Genomic DNA, 20,797 nt, shown 5'->3' with positions numbered 1-20,797 from the left:
TGTATGATGTAGAGTTTCTTTTTTTATTTGCTGTTATTTGGGATGGTGGGGATGAATGTTCACTCACAAATAGTCTTTCAGCCCTGTTGAGATTCTTTTGCTTTTCCTGCAGCTGACGGGTGGAGAGGTTTAAAGTAAATATTATTTATTGCAGTGATTTCTGTATCTGAACAAAGAAACAATTTCTAGTGCTTTACTGGATGATCTGGATTCATATGCAAACCATTTTTTTTACTATGAGATCAGCTTTCATTACAAACATTCACATGCTCACAGTTTTCAATCATTTTTGTGTAAAAAGGGAGTTTTGGCATCACATTTACAACAGATCTTTATGCCACACTTGGCCGGTTTAGCAGGGATGTGTTGCTGAAACTGCACCTGCCCTTGAAAGCTACCAACTGTTCATCCACACAGAAATCTGTTCAATGGAGAGAGTATTTGGGTAAAAAGGCTACAGACTATCCAAATATCCCTGAAGGCTTGTTTTGCCATGGGCTATCTGCCTGTTCTGGATTGCAGGTGTTAAACCTGCACATGCACTTCAGGACATCTCTGTCAAATTTTACAAATAAAATAATCATGTTATGTTCCCAAACCTTATTTGACTGAAAAGTGCCCCAAGACTTTTAACCATAGAGGTTAAGATGTCGTGGTTAATATATATATTTTTAAATGTGTTTAATAATTTCAGTTTTATACGTTTTTAAAATTCTATCTTAATATTAAAAGCAGTAAATCACAATTGTCTAAAGTGGGGAAATATTAACTTAGATTTAAGTAACAATCTATGTCATGATTAAACTATATTCTTCACCATGGACATTTGCATACAAAAAACAAGGATAAAGGACTTTTTCATCTCATCAGTGGTGAAAAGAATCCCAGTGATGACTTTAAAAATATATATCCTTCATCATCGGTTCTTATCTTTTAGTCTTTGGCGCACACACACAAACAGATAAGTGAAGTAGTAATCTTTGCCCTCTGAGGCTGTTAATCATTCAGCTCTGATACCGTGAAGGTGGAGGAGCTAAAAGCTTAAAGAGAGGACTCACTCCTCCATCACTGGTGAGACAACACGGTTGCTAAACGGTCCGAGGATTCGTCCAGAAACGCCAGCGAAATGAACGAAAGGAGCAGAATCCTGCTGTGGATCCGAGAATTCAACCCCAAACAGGTTTTCACCTGGTGAGTGAACAGAGGAGGCGAGAGGGGGAGACCAGCAGTCTGATTCAAAGTGGTTCAGTTACTTGTGTTTTATTTAGACTTTCAAGTGAATCAAAAGTTGGGGTTTTTTTAAATGAAAAAGCTGCTGAATGGCACGGAGGCCGAGTAAACATTTTTCTAGCAGTTTTTTGAGGGGCCATTTAAGATCATATTATCTAGAAACTAAGTCCTTCCGGTGTGCAGCTCGGTTTACATAGACTGATGGATGCTTGTAGTCCCTAAACATATGCAGATCTCACAGATTCTGATATTTTATTTACAGCGTCTCACATATAAATTTCACATGAAATTAATTAAAACATTCCAAATCAGGTGAATGTTTTCACAGATATCGCTGCAGTCAAGCTTTGAACAGACAACTTTATGATTTGCCTTCATGTAGGAGACATCTGTAAATATTAGCTGTGAACAACAGCCTCACCAAAGGGCCAATGCTTGAACAATTTTCAAAAGGGCAAAATAAACCAAAGTCCAACATTTTTTTCAAACTAAATGCAAATGACAGATTGAGGCTGAAAGATAAAAAGAAGTTATTCTTTAGCTCGACTTCATTAGTTATGCACAAGCAGTTTTCAAACCATTGTCTGTGGTTGGGCCACTGCTGTGTACAGCCAGGTCACTGTTGTAAGCCGGTACCCCTCTGCAGAGGGGCATAAACCTAAATGCTAAACCTAAATGACAAGTCTTAACTCAACATTTTAAAAACAAACAAATATTTTAAGATCCTGCAGCATTCAGTACAGCAGATTATTTTTTAAATAACATTTCTAAACTTATTTAGTCTTTTACTGTGCGTGTATGTGCCATGTCAGAGTTAACCCAAACCCTAATGTGGCATGGATGGTCTGCAGTAGGAAAACTTAAGAGAGCAGCCATTTTCAATTTATTTATTGATTTTAATTTGTGTTTTTGCTAAAGTTGTGTTTCATTTGCCTCCATATTTGTGGACCTGTGACACCACGGTTGCAGTGGGCTGCAGGCTGGATAATGAAGACTTTTCTAAAAATGTTATTCGCAGCATTTATGAATATTTAAATATCATCTATTTTAAACTTTATTTCCAGTGTTTCAGCACACATCTTTACATTTCTACTATTTTATTTTAAAGAGTCATAGGTTAAATTGTTGACTACAACTAATTTTTTTTTGTACTTACATTTTTTTGTCAAATACATTTTTAACATCAAATTATAAAACATAAAAAAACTTGCCTTTAAAGGAATAATGTGGCAGTTTACAACAGGAGATATGATTGATACCAAACTCTTATGTGGAACATAAAGTGAGTTGTGTTAGTTATACTGGGAAAACTCCATGTAGAAACCTCATCAACCAAACACCTTGTGTAAAGCAAGCTTTGCTCACAAACTCTTTAGAAAAGTGAAAAACACTTTGTATATACATGTTGAACAGCATCATCTGCCAGGCAGGGAGGAGGTTTCTCTTAAATCTGCTTACAGTGACTTCAAAAAGCAAAGCTGCCTGTTGTGCCTGTTGTTAAAGATCCGCTGCTCATCTCTCTCTCAGGCAGCTGGCCAAGACGTTGGCTATGGGTCAGGGGCTGGCGGGCCTCATCTGTGGCACAGCTATCACCTCCCAGTTCCTGGCCTCAAACTTTCACGTGAACACGCCCATGCTGCAGAGTTTCCTGAACTACCTCCTGCTGACTGTCACCTACACCACCATGCTGCTCTGCAGAACAGGTGACACCCGTGCTGAACACCTGAGATTAATGCTGAAATTTATGACATGCATAGCAACACTTCATGGCAGTAAAATTAAATCTTTATATGCCATATTACACATAAATACACAGAACACTTGATCAGTCTTTACTGGGATATTCAGAGGCAGGTTTTTCCAAACTGGGTGTTGTATTGTGATTAACAGAATGTGTGAAGTAATTGTGATGATAGAAATATTGTTTTGTGTTGCCCTTTGCAAACGGACTAGAAAAGTAAAGCGAGGTGGTTCTCTGACTAAAAATCTAAAATTTTCTATGTAAATTTGTTGATTTGTTCTTCTAAGTTTAGGACTGTCCTTTTCAGAAATTTGTGAGATTTTGTCTTGGATTTTTTTTGTAAATATGCAAATATATTTTGCTTTGCAGTGAGGCAGAGTGTCCTCAGGCTTGTTGCAGAAACAAACACATCAGTACTGAAGTTCAGGGGTGCTCCCCTTTAAAATGCAGGGGATGGCAATTTTTTACAGATTTTGAAGAGACGATGGTGGAAGTACTTGCTGCTCGGGCTGGTGGACGTGGAAGCAAACTACACTGTGGTTAAAGCGTACCAATACACCACCATCACCAGCATACAGGTGAGTAGACTTTCAAAATTTATTTCAGTGTGTTATGAAAGTGCCAAGATTACTAAGGGTGCAACCACTCCTTCAGTACATAATGTAACATAATATGCTCAATCGTATCAATCGATCACTATCAATCTTTCCTAAAATGGAAACACATGTCAGTAAATTGTAACTCAAAAGTCACAGCTGGATCAGAAGCGTTTTGGATGTTCCACACGGTAAATAATACAAATCAAATAATTCCATCAATTTGCTCCAAAAGGCACCACAAAAACTAGAAGTGTGGGGTTTGATCCAAAGAATCGATCGTATCAATACCAGCTGGCATTGGTGTTCAGTTCACTTCAGTATGTAGCCCACTAAACTGTGTTAAATTAATGAGTTGTCTTGAGGTTGAAACTGAAAGGTGTTTTGTCATTTTAACTAATTATTATGTAAAAGAAAAAATCAGAGTGAATTAGTGGTCATTAAAATTAGTTCAAAACAAATTAATTGATCCATCGCACACGTTATTGCACAGCTATCATTTCTGCCTCCAGCTGCTGGACTGCTTCGTGATCCCGGTCCTGATGGGTCTGAGCTGGTGGATTCTGAAGGCTCGCTACAGGCTGATCCACTCTGTCGCCGTCTGCATCTGTCTGCTCGGAGTGGGGGCCATGGTGGGAGCCGACCTGCTGGCTGGACGAGACCAGGGCTCCAGTAAGGAATTCTCCAAAGAGTTTACTCACTAATCAAATCCCTGATGGAAGACTATAAATTGTTTAATAAATCAAGTCCATGCAGGACACCAGTGAAAAAAAAAACTTAACTTAGAGAACAGAGACGAATCCTAACACGTGAGTATTGATCTGATATCACTATCAGTGTTGGTATCTATCACTATTTGGATCAATCCACCCACCTCTACAAGACACAGAACAACACCAAGATGGTTACACTGAAAACACTCGAGACTTCATCATAAGCTTTTATTCTGTTTATGGAAAAATACAAGGAACACTTGGAAAGCTGGAAAACTGACTATGATGAGTTCAAAGACAATCTGGAAAATAGAAAGAGCTACACAGGTCATAGGTGGCTAATTGGAAACAGGTGATAATTACAAAAGAAGTAAAACTGAAAACATGGTAAAGAGGCCAGGAAGTGCAAAATAAAACAGGAAGTGACCTTAACCTTTATATGAATCCTAAATTATGACACATGTGATGTTTTGGATTTAAGTGAACGACTAAAGAAAAAATCCTTCACATATCAGGTAATTTTTAGATATAAAGACCTGTGTCAGTTTTATATTTTCAACTCCTGAGACCTTCTATTACAGAAAAAAGTTTAGATACGGTCGTGAAGGTGCGTTTTTCATCCAAACCACAGTGTTTTCCAACATGTGACACAAACCAAGTAGTGTAAGTGCCTAAACCTAACCAGGTAATAGACAAAAAAGTATAAACCAAATACATGTTTTACACTTAGCGATGGAAAAAATCAATGCAAAACATATAAGAAATAAAAAAAACTTTCTCTATGGTTATAAAACCAACAATACATCCCATTGCTACCACTTTTCCAACCTTTTGCTGACTTTTTGGTCTCTAATCTGGGATAAAAGCGTTTTCCAGCCTGTGCATGACATGCAGGGAAACCAACACTGAGGCAACATTAGCGTTCGTCTGATGATGTTGAACCTTAGCGATGATCTTGTTGTTCTCTCCTCAGCCTCAAACATCTTGTTGGGTGATGGTCTGGTGCTCCTCAGTGCTTCGCTGTATGCGGTGTCTAACGTGTGTCAGGAGTACACCGTGAAGAACCTGAGCAGGGTGGAGTTCCTGGGCATGGTCGGCCTTTTTGGCACAATCATCAGCACCATACAGATGTAAGTGTGTGTGACTGGCATCAGTTTTAGGACTCAGTGGACTTTGTGGTTTATCTGATGTTTCTGTTTTTATTTTTACTCAGGGTGATCCTGGAGCATAATGAAATTCCTGCCATCCAGTGGAGCTGGGAAGTCGGTGAGTACTGATCTGAATCAGGAACATTTTGAAGACAAAACAGGACTGCCGAAGCCTCCAGATGGTTACGCATGTTAACACATTATGAAACTATAAATATTTAAAGGAGCTATGGTACAGTCAACACAAATACTCCTAAGTGTATACTCTTTGGGACCTGAATAAACACAATATGTGTCAGAATAACTAATGCTTTAAACTATGAGAACATAAGGTTATGCACACTGAGATTTTCACAGTGAAAAAAATAACAAACTTTATTAATAAAAGCCAGAAGAAAAGAACAAAGCTGGTAGGAAAACCAATGTGTCACAACCAACTAATGCGACAAAACTAACTTAAAAAAATAATTCAAAACATAAAAGCACAAGAAAGGAGACACAAGGTCAATAATTCTTCAAGGAGGGCAAAAAGTAACAAAAAAAAGAAAAGAAATGAGAAGAAAATGAAATTACAGGCAACTAAAATCTGATGTTCACAGCAGGGACCATGACAAAGGGGCAGAAATAATCTAACCCACATTCACAGAAACACAGTTCTTGTCTCGTTTGTCACATTTTCTCAGTGAAAGTTTGAAAAAACATTTTCTAAAAATCACAAAGCCACAGCATCACCCCTCATATTCATTATTTCAGTAACTTATCTTTGAGTGTATAAAGATGACTAATTTAGAGGTTTTATTAGACACTTTTGATCACCATGTTGGAGAAGTCGACCTGAGAAATAAGGAGATTTTTTCTTTCATGTTTGAGTTTTCTTTAATACTTAAATGAACTAACAGTGGTCATGTCTCTTCTCAGGACTGCTGTTCGCTGCCTATGCACTGTGTATGTATGCTCTGTACAGCTTCATGCCTATAGTGATAAAGCTAAGCAGCGCCACCTCCGTCAACCTCTCCCTGCTCACCGCTGACCTCTTCGGCCTCTTCTGTGGGATCTTCCTCTTCCACTACAACGTGAGTGCACACTCAGTTATTCTTACTTTATATATCTGACAGTCCTTTCCTTCAAACCGCCTCAAGAGGAAACTTGACCTGCACTTTAACACCCTCCCCACTGTTGGACTGTAAAAAACAATTTTAATCTTAGTAAAAAGCATCACATCGTCTGTCAATGTGTTGATCCTACAAGGTCATGACTACAGGATCTATCCAGTGTATTCCAGTATGTGATTCCTTCTCATTAGAGGGAACAATTTCACAATTTATGTTATTGGAAAAAGCCCACCATCAGCAGGAGCTGAAGTTTTATCAGTTTAATCAGTCTTCAAGTCTTCCCTCTGAACATCCAGCACCAGCATCATGCAACAGGAGGACTGATTATGATCTTTACCTTTACCCTAAGTTATGCATTTTTCCTACCATGGAAGACAGGCTCTGACAAGACTTAACTGCACATGACGTGGATACTTTCTTTGTCAGCAGCACAGACACTGAGAAAACACAATGAACGGCAATCAGTCAACTCTGGGTAAGGTATGTAGGTGTATGAACAGAGGCTTAGAACATTCAAATGAGAAAACACAAGATTTTCTGTAGTTTCTGGATTGAACAACATGTTTCACTGAAATGGTACGCAACCAACAGGGGCTAAAAAAATAAAGCCAAAACAAAGTGAAACGACTGTAGTTCCTCTCACAGCCAATTAAGGCTCACTGAAACATCAAGTTGTTACTTTGTTGCTAGTTTGCCATGTTCTCTTTTGAGATGATGCTTGAATTGTGCTTCTGCAGTGAATCCAATTAAGAGTCTAGAGCACTGTACACGCAAGTGGTCAGTGCCATTTCCAGCATTCATACCTGTGCAGGCTGCATTGACAGTGGTGTGAAGTTACACACCTGGGGATGTGCACGTCCTCAAAATTGCTAATAACACAGAGACAACAGGAATACTGAACACACATTAGATTTTTAATCTTTAGAGTGTGAAACTTTGAATAGATACAAAAATGATTTATTTGCCTTTCAACAGAACTTTAATGTGTTTTCTAGTCAGGGTCAGATGAGAATCTTTAATGTCAGTTAATGACAGGACTTATTTCCAGCACACACACATATAAACACTGATTATCTCGCCCCACCCCGTCTTTGGGTCATAATGACCTGCTGAGTGTTATGCACGCTCAGAAGTGTTAATGAATAATAATGATAAAAGTTAAAATGTAACTCTGTGCTGTGTGTTCTCATGCAGAGCTCCATGCATGTATGCAGTTTGTGCATGTGTTGAATATGAATGTCTCTTTTGACCTGCCAGTGAATTTAAATGAGTCAGTTCCAGATGAGAGGTGGCACTGTATTCTCCTAATAAAACACTCACATTTTCTCATTAATAAGCATAATTACATTCTTTGTGTCAACATCTAAACTCCCATATTGTTTTTTCTTTAATTTAACCTTTATTTATACAGGTGAGACTTAAAGTCTCATTTACCAAAAAGACCTGTTCTTATTATTTACCATGAAGTTAAATCCTGCAATTAAACGTTAAACAGAGAAACTCATAAATGTGAACACAGATGTCCAGTGTCAGACTTTACACGGACATCATATTGCACATTCAGGATCAGAAATCCAAGTCAAATAAAAAGTTGTTTCGGATCCAGACTCGCCCCCTGCTGGTCATTGGAAAAGAATACTGTGTGCAGTTGGGCCAAACCCCAGCTCAGGTAAAATGTCATTCATAACTTGAACCCAATGAACTGGTTTTCCTTCTGCACTCCTTTTTTTAATGCAATTTGAACATTCACTTTCTGCTCCTGCTCAGTTCTCCGGCCTCTACATTGTTTCGCTGGTGGTCATCCTCATTGGCTTTGTCGCCTTCAACGCTGTTCCGACTCCCACCGCTGCCACAGACTCCAGCCCCTCGTCTTCACCTGCTGCTACCTGCGAGGAAGGCTGCTCTGAAAACCCTGTGGATGCTCAAGAGCTGCAGCCGACTGAAGACAGGAGGAAGAGGAGCACTTCAGGGCCAGAGCAGAGCTACGGCAGCACAGAGCTCGGCACTAGAATGTGATCAGCTGGTTTACAGTCTCCAAACATGTCGTATATGTATTTTTAACCAGTTATTTATTGAGTTTTGCTTCTTATATAACACATATGGTACATGTAAAAACACACAATACAGAAGTTCATGTAAAAAAAGATAAATAAAAGTGCAAATGCAAAAGAAAAGAGTGATTTAAATTTCAGCATTTACCTCTTTAAACACATTGTGTTTCACTGAGCCATACCGAAGGCTGTCTCAAATCCTAACATGTATCGTGAAGCTGCAGGAGGAGTGATAATCAGAGGTGCACAGGTGAGTCTTTCCTGATAATGTCTTCTTCTTTTTTTTTTTATAAAAGAGGCCCTGCACACAGGGAGTGCTTTTTATCTGTTATGATGATGTTTCAGTTAAGATTATTACATTTTCTACCCTCCACAATTTCTGTGTGTGTAATTCAAGAAAATGTGTGATATCCTTAAATTAAAAGGGTTCCTAAATATGACACATTGCAGTGTCACACCTGAGATCGTAAACCCGTTAACAAAACTATGATGAAGTGTATCAAATGTCAAATTTTACTGAGATCGGTTTAAGAAAGGACACCTTTGGATGGATGTTTCCCCTCTCCTCCTCATGTCTGGTGGGAGGGACTAATACAAAATCAGAGGAGGCAAGGAGAGGAGTCAAGGATTCAAGGGGAGGAGCTTGATGCTGTAAATTAGTATAAATATGCTGTGCTCACTTTGGACCCGACTTTAACATCTAAACATGATTCTAAAAAGTTATCCGGCTTGTAAAATTTAACCTTCAGAGTTTCAAGCAAATCAGACTGTTCCAGACCATCAATGCAGAGAGGATGTGTCTACAGTTCAAGACTTTTATCATATATTGAGTATTGTTTCACTATGTGGTTATAAATAGTTGAAATTACAAAAAAAACTTAAACTTTTTGATAAAAACTCATTGCTATTTTATCCCTGAAAAATTCTGGAAAAACATGTTTCTGAGTTTTCATAATTTAAAAAAAAAAATAAGTATGCCTGTTTTATTTATAAGGATCTACATAGACTTGCTCCACATCCTTTAAAGGAATTTATTAATCAAAAGTCAGATTGTGAAGTTGCACAAGGGCCACCGCTAGAGGGGAGTGTGGGGCAGTCTGTAGGTGCACAACATTTAGTCAATACAGGAGCTAAATGTTGGAATGGCTTACCGAAGGCAACAAAGGAGCGTTCCACATACACAGAATTTGAGGCACATATTAAAGTGATGGTGAACCAGGTCTGTGCTCACTGGGTTCAGATGTGCAGGTCTACATGAATGACGCTGAGTAGCCTAAACATGGTGGAGAGGATCCAGGTCTAAGCTGCAGCAGCTGGCAGAGTAATGAAAAACCACCAATGGCAAAACCCACAGTGAAATTCAAAAAGGGAAAAGCCAGTGGCACACAAGGAGCAAAAACACTAAATATACACAGAAGAGACTGAATAACGAGACACAAGTGGAAACAATTAACCACAGATAAAACCGATATGCTGGCAGAAAACCAGACAGCAGGAAAATAAAGACAGGAAGTAAAAGCAAAGGTGACATGCAATAGAAAACAAAGTCACCAAGTAATACAAGAAGTCCAAACTAGGAGGGAGTCTTTGTTCGAAGACCGCTGCAGGCCGCACCTTCATGAGACATCAGACTGGATTCAATCCTCTTATGTGACCCGCAGCAACAAGGGAGAGTGATGGGAGGCATCTTCCCAGTTAAACCAGTGAAAATGAGAAAAAAAACAAAAACGGAAAATAAAAATCCGTCATTACAGTCTTCTTCTCTGGTTGGTAACTTCCTGCTCAAACCTCCTCAGCCGCCTCCTCCTGAGATCCTCAAGAGTCTCCTGGGTGATGTTCAGTTTCTCTTCGCCTGGTTTGTCCTGAAAAATTAAGTTGTAGCTAAATGTTTAATTTTTAAATATAATTTGGCTCAAATGTATCTAATTTATTTTATAAAATTAAGTATTAATTTTAGCAGTGAAAGAAGACTGTCACTTCTGCCTCTTGCCTCGATGTTTCAGACTGTTTCTGATGGCCAGCTCTATCTGCTCCTCCTCCGTCAGTCCTGAGATGTAGCTCTCAGAATAATCAGACGTGTGATCCTCCGCAGGTCGAGGCTCTTCAAAGTATTCTCGTCTGGTCCCGCTGTAGCCTGCGGGCACACATGTGCACTAAAATATTAAAGTTTCTAACTTGAGTTTAATTTTTAAATCTTGCAACGTTGGGTAAAAATGAAAAGGTTACAACACAGAAAATTAATAAAAATAAAAGTACTGAGTGTCTATAAACTCTATCCACTCAAATCATCTCAAACTGGTCTCCTGAACATAACTGCGAGTTTTACTCGAATGGCCTCCACAGTCACCAGATCTACAACATGAGAGTCACATCACTGATGTTTATTCAATTAAATTCAATTTTATTTATATAGCGCCAAATCACAACATAAGTCGCCTCAAGGCGCTTCATAGATACAGAGAAAAACCCAACAATCATATGACCCCCTATGAGCAAGCACTTTGGCAACAGTGGGAAGGAAAAACTCCCTTTTAACAGGAAGAAACCTCCGGCATAACCAGGCTCAGGGAGGGGCGGAGCCATCTGCTGTGACTGGTTGGGGTGAGAGAAGGAAGACAGGATAAAGACATGCTGTGGAAGAGAGACAGAGGTTAATAACAGATATGATTCAATGCAGAGAGGTCTGTTAATACATAGTGAGTGAGAAAGGTGACTGGAAAGGAAAAACTCAATGCATCATGGGAATCCCCCGGCAGCCTACGTCTATTGCAGCATAACTAAGGGAGGATTCAGGGTCACCTGGTCCAGCCCTAACTATATCCATATAACTATATTTCTCCAGGCTGGAGAAACTGATCAGGAAGGCTGGCTCTGTGGTCGGCATGAAGCTGGACACTCTGGTGACAGTGGCAGAGAAAAGGACATTAAAGAAACTGATGGACATTATGGACAATGCTGGGCATCCTCTGCACACGGCCATAAACAATCAGAAGAGTCTGTTCAGTGACAGGTTGCTTCTCCCAAAGACAAGAACTAACAGACTTAAAAACTCCTTTGTCCCACACGCCATCAGACTGTTTAACTCCTCTCTGGAGGGGAGAGGGAGGGGAAACAGGAGGACAAAGGAGGGGGGAACAACTAAGCTGTAGTGCCTCTTCACCTCACTGTGCAATACCTTTTGTGCAATACTTTTGTAAATAGTCAACAGTGCAATAGACTCAATACTTGAAATGTGCAATTCACTTGTATTTTTATTTTTTATTCCTATTTATTCTATTTATCCCCTTTGTATATTTTATTTATATTGTCTCTGTATTTATATATGTGTGTGTGTGTGTGTGTGTGTGTGTGTGTGTGTGTGTGTGTGTGTGTGTATATATATATATATAATATTCTGTAACTCTGTAACTTCTGTCGGTGCTGTGCTTTTTTGGAAATCGAATTTCCCAGAGGAACCCACCCGAGGGATTAATAAAGTTCTATCTTATCTTATCTTATCTTATCTTATCTTATATGCTTTAGCAAAAAGGAAAGTTTTAAGCCTAATCTTGAAAGTAGAGATAGTGTCTGTCTCCTGAATCCAAACTGGAAGCTGGTTCCACAGAAGAGGGGCCTGAAAACTGAAGGCTCTGCCTCCCATTCTACTTTTAAATACTCTAGGAACAACAAGTAGGCCTGCAGAGCGAGAGCGAAGTGCTCTAATAGGGTGATATGGTACTACAAGGTCATTAAGATAAGATGGGGCCTGATTATTTAAGACCTTGTATGTGAGGAGCAGGATTTTGAATTCAATTCTGGATTTAACAGGAAGCCAATGAAGGGAAGCCAAAACAGGAGAAATCAATCAATAAATAGGTCAATAAATATGTGACCTTAATTCTTCAGACTGCTGTGAAGGCAAAAAGGGTCCAAGACTGCAAGGTGCACATTCACTAATCTTAGGTTTGGCAGCGTTTTTAGGTAGATAAAGGTGAATGGCTTGATCAAGAATTGAGCTGCGGTTTGTGGAAGGCCTTCATGGGCACATGCGGTGGCTCCAGGGCCCGGCAGATCCTTGTGTACTAATGAGAAGTGAAGAAGTGAAAGAACTGAAAAAGGGGGAGGTTGGGTACGAAAACAAGAGCGAACAGCTTGTCATATATATTTAAGACCTGGAAGGGGTGTGTTTGGAGGCATGGTCCCACTCCTGAAATTCAGATAATTTATCTCCAATAATAAAGTGTTGAAGATAAATTGAGGCAACCTCATCATGGATCCTAAAGTGGTTCGTCTTTCAGAAAGTGGGCACCCAGGTTTTAAAAGCTGTACCAGAAAACTGAACAAACAGTCTTTCTCACTGGATTATTTCATATTCTATAAAACAGTGGATCCTTTATGTTTTCTATAACATTGCTGTTGTACCTGAAAAGCTGTAGTATGAACGCTGGCGTGAAGTAACTCCATCTGAAGATATCATATCTGATTGGAGAGAGAGAAAAGAGCATTTTCAGGTTCATATATAAGTATTAAAGATTTCTTTCACACAGGCTCACACAGTTAACAAATACAACATGCTGTAACTGCTAATGTGATGTTTGCTGATCATGACTGTGTAAAAAACACAATTTTATCATTTTGTTTTATTTGTTTGCAGAATGAAGAATTCATTCGCTACACAAACTGAAAAAGCAGCATTCAGACCTGCACATGCCTCCATGATGGTCTTCAGTGGACCCACAGTGTAGAGCTGACCCACCAGGACACCTGCCAGGTGGCCAACCAGAGAGGTCCTGAAAGAGAGCAGCAGGGAAAAAGACCATGATGATAAAATATCTGCTCAGTTTTAGATAAAAAAAGATGCTGCCTTCAAATCTACGCTTCAAAATCGATTTTGTTTTCTCAGTGATCATCTTGGACTGGAGCAGTCTCTCACCCAGGAGCGATTAGATAGATGAGCACCAGCTCCACCCAGCTAGCAAACTGATTGGACACCCGAATATTCATAACGTACGTCACACCACCGGGGTTGAAGTGGTTATTGACGATCTTCAGAGCAAACAAGACCCCTGCAAACAGATGTGGTTGTAAAATTAAGGAAGGAAAATGTTATAAATATCTCGTTATGATTAGTTGATTAATCATTTAGGTGAAAATATATATTTAGTCCAAGAATGAAAAGAATTCAGTTTCTCTGAGAGGAAGAAAAACAGCAAATCTTCTCATTTTAAAAGATGAAAGTTTCACCTTCTGGCAACGTATTATAGTTATTATGTTTAAATTAGTGTATTTAGCTTAATATAGACTATTTTTTACTTACTTATTTTATATATTTGTTTGATTTTATAACTTGGATTTATTGTGGCTGCAGGATTTTAAACATTCAACTACAAAATATTAATGGTGTTAATTAAGTAATTAATTAAGGTGTCGTCTACATATCTGTACCAGTGGCTGGGTACTCTTCCTTTGAAAGAGCCAAGAGCCTTCCTTTCCACTTCCTCCATGTAAAGGTTGGCTACAACGGGGGAGCCCATGGCACAGCCATGTTTTTGTCTGTAGAAGCCTTCGTTGTATTTGAAGTATGTTGTAGTAAGGCAGAGGTCTAACAGACTACAATGACCTGGATGACTGAGAACCTTCACAGACATGTTTAGTTCTGGTTCTTTACGTCTTGATGCATTCTCAATCATCCAGGAAAGAAAATCTCCAAAAGTTGATTGTGTTCATCTGGACGTAGCGTTTTGTGGGAGAAACGTTTCGTCACTCATCCAGGTGACGTCTTCAGACTCAGCTGACTGCAGGTTTCAATCTTATAAACAGCACATTTGCATAATGATTGAAACCAGCCCACTGAAGGAACAATGAGCAGGGAGGTCAGTTCCTTAATCTTAATTATGCAAATTCTCATGGTCATTGATCAACAACCACTGATCAATAACCATGAGTACCATTCACAGAGAGTTGGGGAATGGCTGCAATCACAGCATTGTAAGATGGTGACAGATGAACCCTTAGGCCCCCTCCTCGATTCAGAGATGGTCTTTCCCTTTTCACGTAAATGGCCTCCTTGACTCCGCCCTCAAACCAGCGTTCCTCCCTGTCCAGGATGTTACATCCTCATCATTGAAAGAGTGTCCACTGGCCTGTAGGTGTGAATATACTGCAGAGTGCTGGCCTGACGAGGTGGCTCTTCTGTGTTGTGCCATCCGCTTTGCCAGAGGTTGTTTGGTTTCCCTGATGTATAAATCCTGGCAATCCTCCTGGCACTTAACAGCGTACACTGTGTTACTCTGTTTGTGTCGGGGGAGCCGATCCTTGGGGTGGACCAGTTTTGGCGCAGCATGTTTTGGGGTTTAAAAGCTAGAGACACCCGGTGTTTAGAAAAAATGTGTCTCAACTGCTCCGATACTCCCGACACGGTTTAGAATTCTTATTGAGTGGATTGTAGTATATTATTATTTCTGTACTATGAGTTTCTTATAGTTTTTAAAAAAAATGTTTTTCTTTTGGCTTTGGCCTTTTTTCTCCTTTGTATATTTTATTGTTTTTAGATTTACGTTTTGTTTTTGTTTCTAGTTTTTTTTCTAGTTGATTCATTTTGTTCTTAAGTATTTTAGCTGTCTTTTATTCATCTGTGTTTTTGTATCTTTAACTTGTATGAGGTCATTAGGATCCTTGGTCTTAGTTGGTTTCTGTTAGTGTTTGAGTTTATTCACGTTTCACCAGTATCCACTTAAATGTTATTGTGGACAAGGTCACTAAACTAAACCCAGTCATATTCCAAGAGCACTGATCTAGAGGGGAGCTGCCCCAACAGGTGTGGTTGGTGGCCTGAAAGTGGGCCTGCAAGGTTACCCGGGTCTGCAGGGCAGGGTGGACATCTGGAGGACAGGGGCAGTCAGAATTTAGTGCCCTCACCCATCTGCATCCAAGCTCTGCACTGCCTACCGGGTACAACCCATAGGATCAGTGACTGGTCTATTTGAACAGAGAGCCAATCCAGACTTCCTGTATTGGGATGCTGGTTCCACAGATCAACACATTCAACTACCAAAATTTTACATTATACTTCAAAAGTTAATATTTAATCACGTCTAAAAAAATTTATGCTGATAATTTTGGTGCTGATGGATCACTCCTTCGCTTTTTTATTTAACAGTTACTTAAAGTACTTTTTTATCTTATCGTGTTATACATACATCTAGATTTTCTTCCTTTGAATCACTACTACTGCTGGGAGTTTGTACCTGAGAAGCCGACAGCACACTCTCTGCTGAAAGCCTGCACATATTCCAATAATGGATCAGAAGAATCCGTGCCCTCCATGAGCTTAATCATCAGCGCCTGCAGCAGCAGGTACACCAATCCAGTGAGCAGAAAGAAGACTGACAGCAGGTACAGGAACCAAGGTCCACCCAGACGTCGCTCCAGCCTGATGCCTTTCCACAGGAAGGACGCCATGTTGAAGTAAAGGTGCCAATCATCGATGTGATGCAGGGGGGACAGGAAGAGGCGTCGCCACTCTTTATTTCGGTACACCTGATCAAGGCTCATGCAAGCCTGGACACAAAGTAAAAACAGTCGTATGCTTTTGATTCTTTTTAATACATCAATAATGTGAATCCAAAATCATTGACAGGCGACTTTGAAGCCAGGATGCTTCAGCTGATGGTTCAGTATGAAGAATGCTCCTGCACACCTTTTATTATATTCGTCAGCAGAAAAACCATGAACAAAAACCAGTTTGTCAGTTCTGTTTGCAGCCATGCAGGTGTTGGCTGTCACAGAAGCACCGCCATGTGGGCTGTTTGTTTTTTTTAAATCCAGTTTCCTCTTTCTGTTGCTAAATTATTCAACAAAATTCTCGCCTGTCTCTCTGTTTAAAGGTTCACCTCAGGGTTTTTCCATTTTTTGTTCAGACTCGTTGTTTCATCATTAAAGACATGATTCTCTTCAACCGGGAAGATAATCTTCAATTTTTATGACTTAATTATGTATTTTTGCCTGTCATCCGAATGCCTGCCATTTTCTGGTTCTCCTGTTTATTACTAATAAAAACAACTTCTGATTCTGAAGAAAGTCAGTCTAAGATGCAATCGCTGCACTCAACGTTTTGTTCATGAACTAATTATAAAACGACAGGTTAATTTCTGTCCCAACAGGTACACTTTAAGTAGCAGAGAGGTGCTGCTATCAAATGTCATTGGTTAACTGATCATCAGCAAGTGAGAGTTGGACTTGTGTTTTAGCCACAGGACCCAGGCACCTTACAGTCATTGACTAGAGACCATGAACTTTTCTGTACACTAAAGTATTCTAGGGTCATATGTGAGACCATCTGTCAGACGTCTAAAGCTTTGGGTCATGCAACGGGACAATGATCCCAACACAACAAAGCAACAAAAGAAAAGAATCAAGGTGCTGCAATAAACCAGTCAAAGTCTAGACCTCATCCTAAATAAAAGGCTGTGGCTGAGACCTTTAGAGAGATGTGTGTAAATAAACACCTCAAATTCTCAGTAAGTCTATGCCAGGGTGCTGGAAAGGAGAGTTTGTCCGCCAGTCAAACCTCAGATACAGGAGGAACAATGCGGTTTTCGTCCTGGTCGTGGAACACTGGACCAGCTCTTTATGCTCTCAAGGATACTTGAGGGTGCATGGGAGTTTGCCCAACCAGTCTACATGTGTTTTGTGGACTTGGAGAAGGCATTCAACCGTGTCCCTCAGGGTGTCCTGTGGGAGGTGATACGGGAGTATGGGGTGTCTGGCCCATTGCTACGGCCATTCAATGATGTCTGAGGGCGTCTGCCACCCACTGGCAGGGGAAGTGATGGTGGTGGTGCGGGGGGGGGGGGGGGGGGGGGGGGGTGTAGCCCTCCATACATTGGAGGGCCTGAGATGTCCCTAGAGAGGTGGCGTCTGATACCTGACCTGACATATAGACACAAACAATCAGGCACACACAGATACGACCCCCCCACCCCTCCAATGCACACATATGCAAATACTCAGCACTCACCCAACGTGGAGACAGACATAAATAGACATAAATCTATATAATATAATATAATGTTACAGTGGGGAGTTACCTTCAGTGGTGGAGCAGGAGGAAACACGTACAGGTACACATTGAATCCCAGGACAGCCAGGGTGATGGCTGGGATGTTTCCCGGACCCTCCTGGAACAGCTGGACAAGCAGGAGCAGGAGGCCTGCCTGGAAACCCCTCTGCATGCTGAAAGCTGAGGTTTAAAGGAACTGTTGACATGACAGATAAAGACAGACAACAATTCACAGTTCAGGCCAATTTAGACTCACCAATTAACCAGACCTATGCATGCATGTCTTTGGACTGTGGGAGGAAGCCCGAGTACCCAGAGAGAACCCACACAGGCCAGAGATTACACAGACAGCACCGGCAGGCCGGTGGATTCAACCTTACTGTGTGGCACTAACCACTGCGTGGTTAGTAACAAAACTATACAGCAGAAAAATAAAGTTTCACGGGATTGTTTTACTTTGTCGACAGCGCTACTCTGTCGGAAGATGTGACTATCAAACAAACATGGACAATGAAAAGTAAAATTGATTGTATTACCACCGACTATATAATTCACACTTATAAACACAAACAAACAAAAACCATCCAGCCAAAAGAGAATATTACAGTTTTTGTTTCAAACCTTTTATTAAAAACTAGTATGTGTCAAAACTTCTTTCTCACAGCAGCAATACTGAAGGGACCATTTCATGTAATCACATCACAGTCTGAATGATGAAAAAACACAATTTATCCCATTACAGATGCTCCTAACAGATGTCCACTCTTTTGCTGTTATTGTCACTGAGACATTTTTAGATCGACAATTTTTTTTAAAATGAAAAACATGCTAGTAACATCTTTTGGCGTTTGACAAAATTAATTGCAATTAAACATTAAACAATGAGTGAGCATAGTCATGATTTGGGGGAAAAGCACGCGCCCACGCACGTGCAGAGTGGGGTTGGTTCAGTTGGGGGATGATACACGCCATAACATTAGTATTTAAGTCTTTAGCTAACTTCTAAAAGAGCTCAGTGCTGCAGGCAGAGCTCTCCACTGGTCATGCGCCGCACAGCCTCAAAGATCTCCCTGCACCCTTAGGTGGATGTGCAAGAACAAACAGAGTGAGACTGTCAAACCTAAGTGAGCAAATGGACATGTTTAGAGTTTGATAATCAGATATAACATTATAATAACTGTGTGCTGAAAGACGCTCAAATACACATTCTCTTGAGCATTTATCTGCACTCCTTTAGCTCCCTAAATGTTGAAATGTTAATGTTTCTTTTTCACAGATGAGTCACTTTATTTCATTATTTCATGAACTAAATGACAAAGACGGGGTCTATCTAATAATATCTAAAAAACAAACAAACCAACAAACCAACAGAAAAATGTTTAGCATCTAGGCTTGTATAGACCTGTGCATCACGAGATTAGCGGTGCCCACACAGTTACAGCCAAACCTTCACTTTTTCACATAATGTAAACATGAATCTGCAGTCTTTAGACTCAGCAGTGTCTGCTCCTCGTCCTCATTATTTCTCTTTTAATAAGAATCAGCAGGATCTGAACAAACTTACAGGTCAACTCAGTGCCGTCTGGCGATGTGTTTGTTTATGCATGCTTTGGGTCGGGCGCACACTTCTTCTGTGGGTCTGTCTGCGCGCTCCCGCCGGGGGACGAAAATCGAAAGTGATACCTCAGAGGAGAACGACCCCGCGCAATAAATTAATAAACAAATAGCAGCACAAACAGTTTGATTGCCGGTGGGCAATAAATCCATCAGCGGGCAACACGTCACCCTCGGTATGTTTGCACAGCGAGATTTCATTGGCTGAGGACGGAGCTGGGCTTTAGAGACGATCTGAAACGCATCCGTGTAAATCCTGCGCCGTGGATGCTTATATCCTATTCCATCCTTCCATAATTACATTTCTATTAAAATATATGAGTTTGTAAAGAACAGCTAACAAACACAAAGCTCTGCAGCATGTGATAACTAACCGCTCTGAGCCCAGGGCGAAGTGTGTTAATCATACCCGGGTTACGTTTCTGTGATGTGGATTCACTTACCCTAACACCGCTGATCAGGATAACCGACCACACTAGGCTGGTTGTTAACTTGCTAAGTTAACCCAGGTTTCTCCTGCGCGTTCACGGGAAAGGGTGGCACTGTGGCACATCATCAATCTAAAAGTGGGCGTTTCACTTTACTTCACCCTGCTGTTTATTTCTAAGGTGACGGCAGCTCGGAAGCTTTAAACTATGCTACATAGTTTAAATGCTACTACAACAATGCTAGTGCTAGCGGCGCTAACGGCTGCAGATAGGAAGATACTGCCAGCACCGGAAACGTGGTCGTCATCTCCGAGCATGAAGTAAGGAGAGCCTTCAAGAGAGTGAACACCAGGAAAGCAGCAGGACCAGACGGCATCCCAGGTCGTATCCTCAGAGACTGCGCATACCAGCTAGCTCCTGTGTTCACTGAGATATTCAACATCTCTTTATCTCAGTCGGTGATCCCCACATGCTTCAAAGAGTCCATCATTGTTCCTGTCCCGAAGAAACCCCACCCTGCTTCTCTCAATGACTATCGCCCTGTAGCCCTCACCTCAGTAGTGATGAAGTGTTTTGAACGCCTGGTCAGAGACTTCATCATTTCTTCACTACCAGACACACTGGACCCACTACAGTTCGCTTACCGTCCAAATCGTTCCACAGACGATGCCATCTCTCATCTCCTCCACACATCACTCACTCACTTGGACACTAGAAGGGGGAATTATGTTAAAATGCTCTTCATAGACTACAGCTCTGCATTTAACACCATAATTCCCTCCACACTCACCACCAAGCTGGAGCATCTGGGACTCAGCTCATCTATGTGTCAGTGGATCTCCAACTTCCTAACTGGCAGACCACAGGCAGTAAGGATGGGCGGACATGTCTCAGCTTCCACCACTCTCAGCACTGGAGCCCCCCAGGGGTGTGTTCTGAGCCCCCTGCTGTACTCTTTGTACACATATGACTGTGTGGCCACTACCAGCTCCACCACCATCGTCAAGTTTGCTGACGACACCGTTGTGGTGGGCCTGATCTCTGATAACAACGAGACGGCCTACGTGAAGGAGATTAGGAATCTGGAGAACTGGTGCCAGAGAACAACCTCCTTCTAAACGTCA

General features: G+C 40.8%; 2 protein-coding genes across 5 annotated transcripts; one reads left to right on the top strand and one right to left on the bottom strand.

Moving 5' to 3' along the window:
- The first annotated feature begins 1,030 nt into the window (after nt 1-1,030).
- On the top strand, nt 1,031-13,269 carry slc35f2l (info solute carrier family 35 member F2, like). Of its 2 annotated transcripts, none has more exons than XM_026193233.1 (8): nt 1,031-1,191; nt 2,758-2,933; nt 3,422-3,549; nt 4,080-4,239; nt 5,254-5,410; nt 5,494-5,546; nt 6,347-6,501; nt 13,225-13,269. In XM_026193233.1, exons 1-8 carry the CDS (start codon nt 1,127-1,129, stop codon nt 13,252-13,254), a joined length of 924 nt encoding a protein of 307 aa, XP_026049018.1. In that variant the 5' UTR covers nt 1,031-1,126; the 3' UTR covers nt 13,255-13,269. The 2 variants fall into 2 exon arrangements, with proteins under 2 accessions (XP_026049018.1, XP_026049017.1); XM_026193232.1 differs by lacking the exon at nt 13,225-13,269 and adding an exon at nt 8,308-8,582.
- LOC113036766 (rhomboid-related protein 4-like) lies at nt 8,591-20,339 on the bottom strand. Of its 3 annotated transcripts, none has more exons than XM_026193235.1 (8): nt 20,318-20,339; nt 17,660-17,827; nt 15,818-16,130; nt 13,504-13,636; nt 13,272-13,360; nt 12,993-13,049; nt 10,582-10,725; nt 8,591-10,453 (listed from the first exon to the last, which is right to left on the bottom strand). In XM_026193235.1, the coding sequence occupies exons 2-8, from the start codon at nt 17,801-17,803 to the stop codon at nt 10,407-10,409; spliced, it is 927 nt and encodes a 308-aa protein (XP_026049020.1). In that variant the 5' UTR covers nt 17,804-17,827; nt 20,318-20,339; the 3' UTR covers nt 8,591-10,406. The 3 variants fall into 3 exon arrangements, with proteins under 3 accessions (XP_026049020.1, XP_026049019.1, XP_026049021.1); XM_026193234.1 differs by lacking the exon at nt 20,318-20,339 and adding an exon at nt 19,689-19,956; XM_026193236.1 differs by lacking the exon at nt 20,318-20,339 and adding an exon at nt 19,689-19,956 and having other exon boundaries at nt 17,660-17,811.
- Nucleotides 20,340-20,797: the final 458 nt, after the last annotated feature.

The sequence above is a fragment of the Astatotilapia calliptera genome, chromosome 14 (assembly GCF_900246225.1).
Source record: "Astatotilapia calliptera chromosome 14, fAstCal1.2, whole genome shotgun sequence".
Classification (NCBI taxonomy): domain Eukaryota; kingdom Metazoa; phylum Chordata; class Actinopteri; order Cichliformes; family Cichlidae; genus Astatotilapia; species Astatotilapia calliptera.
Note: the sequence above shows the minus strand (reverse complement) of the source record. Positions and strands in the feature narration are given on the sequence as shown.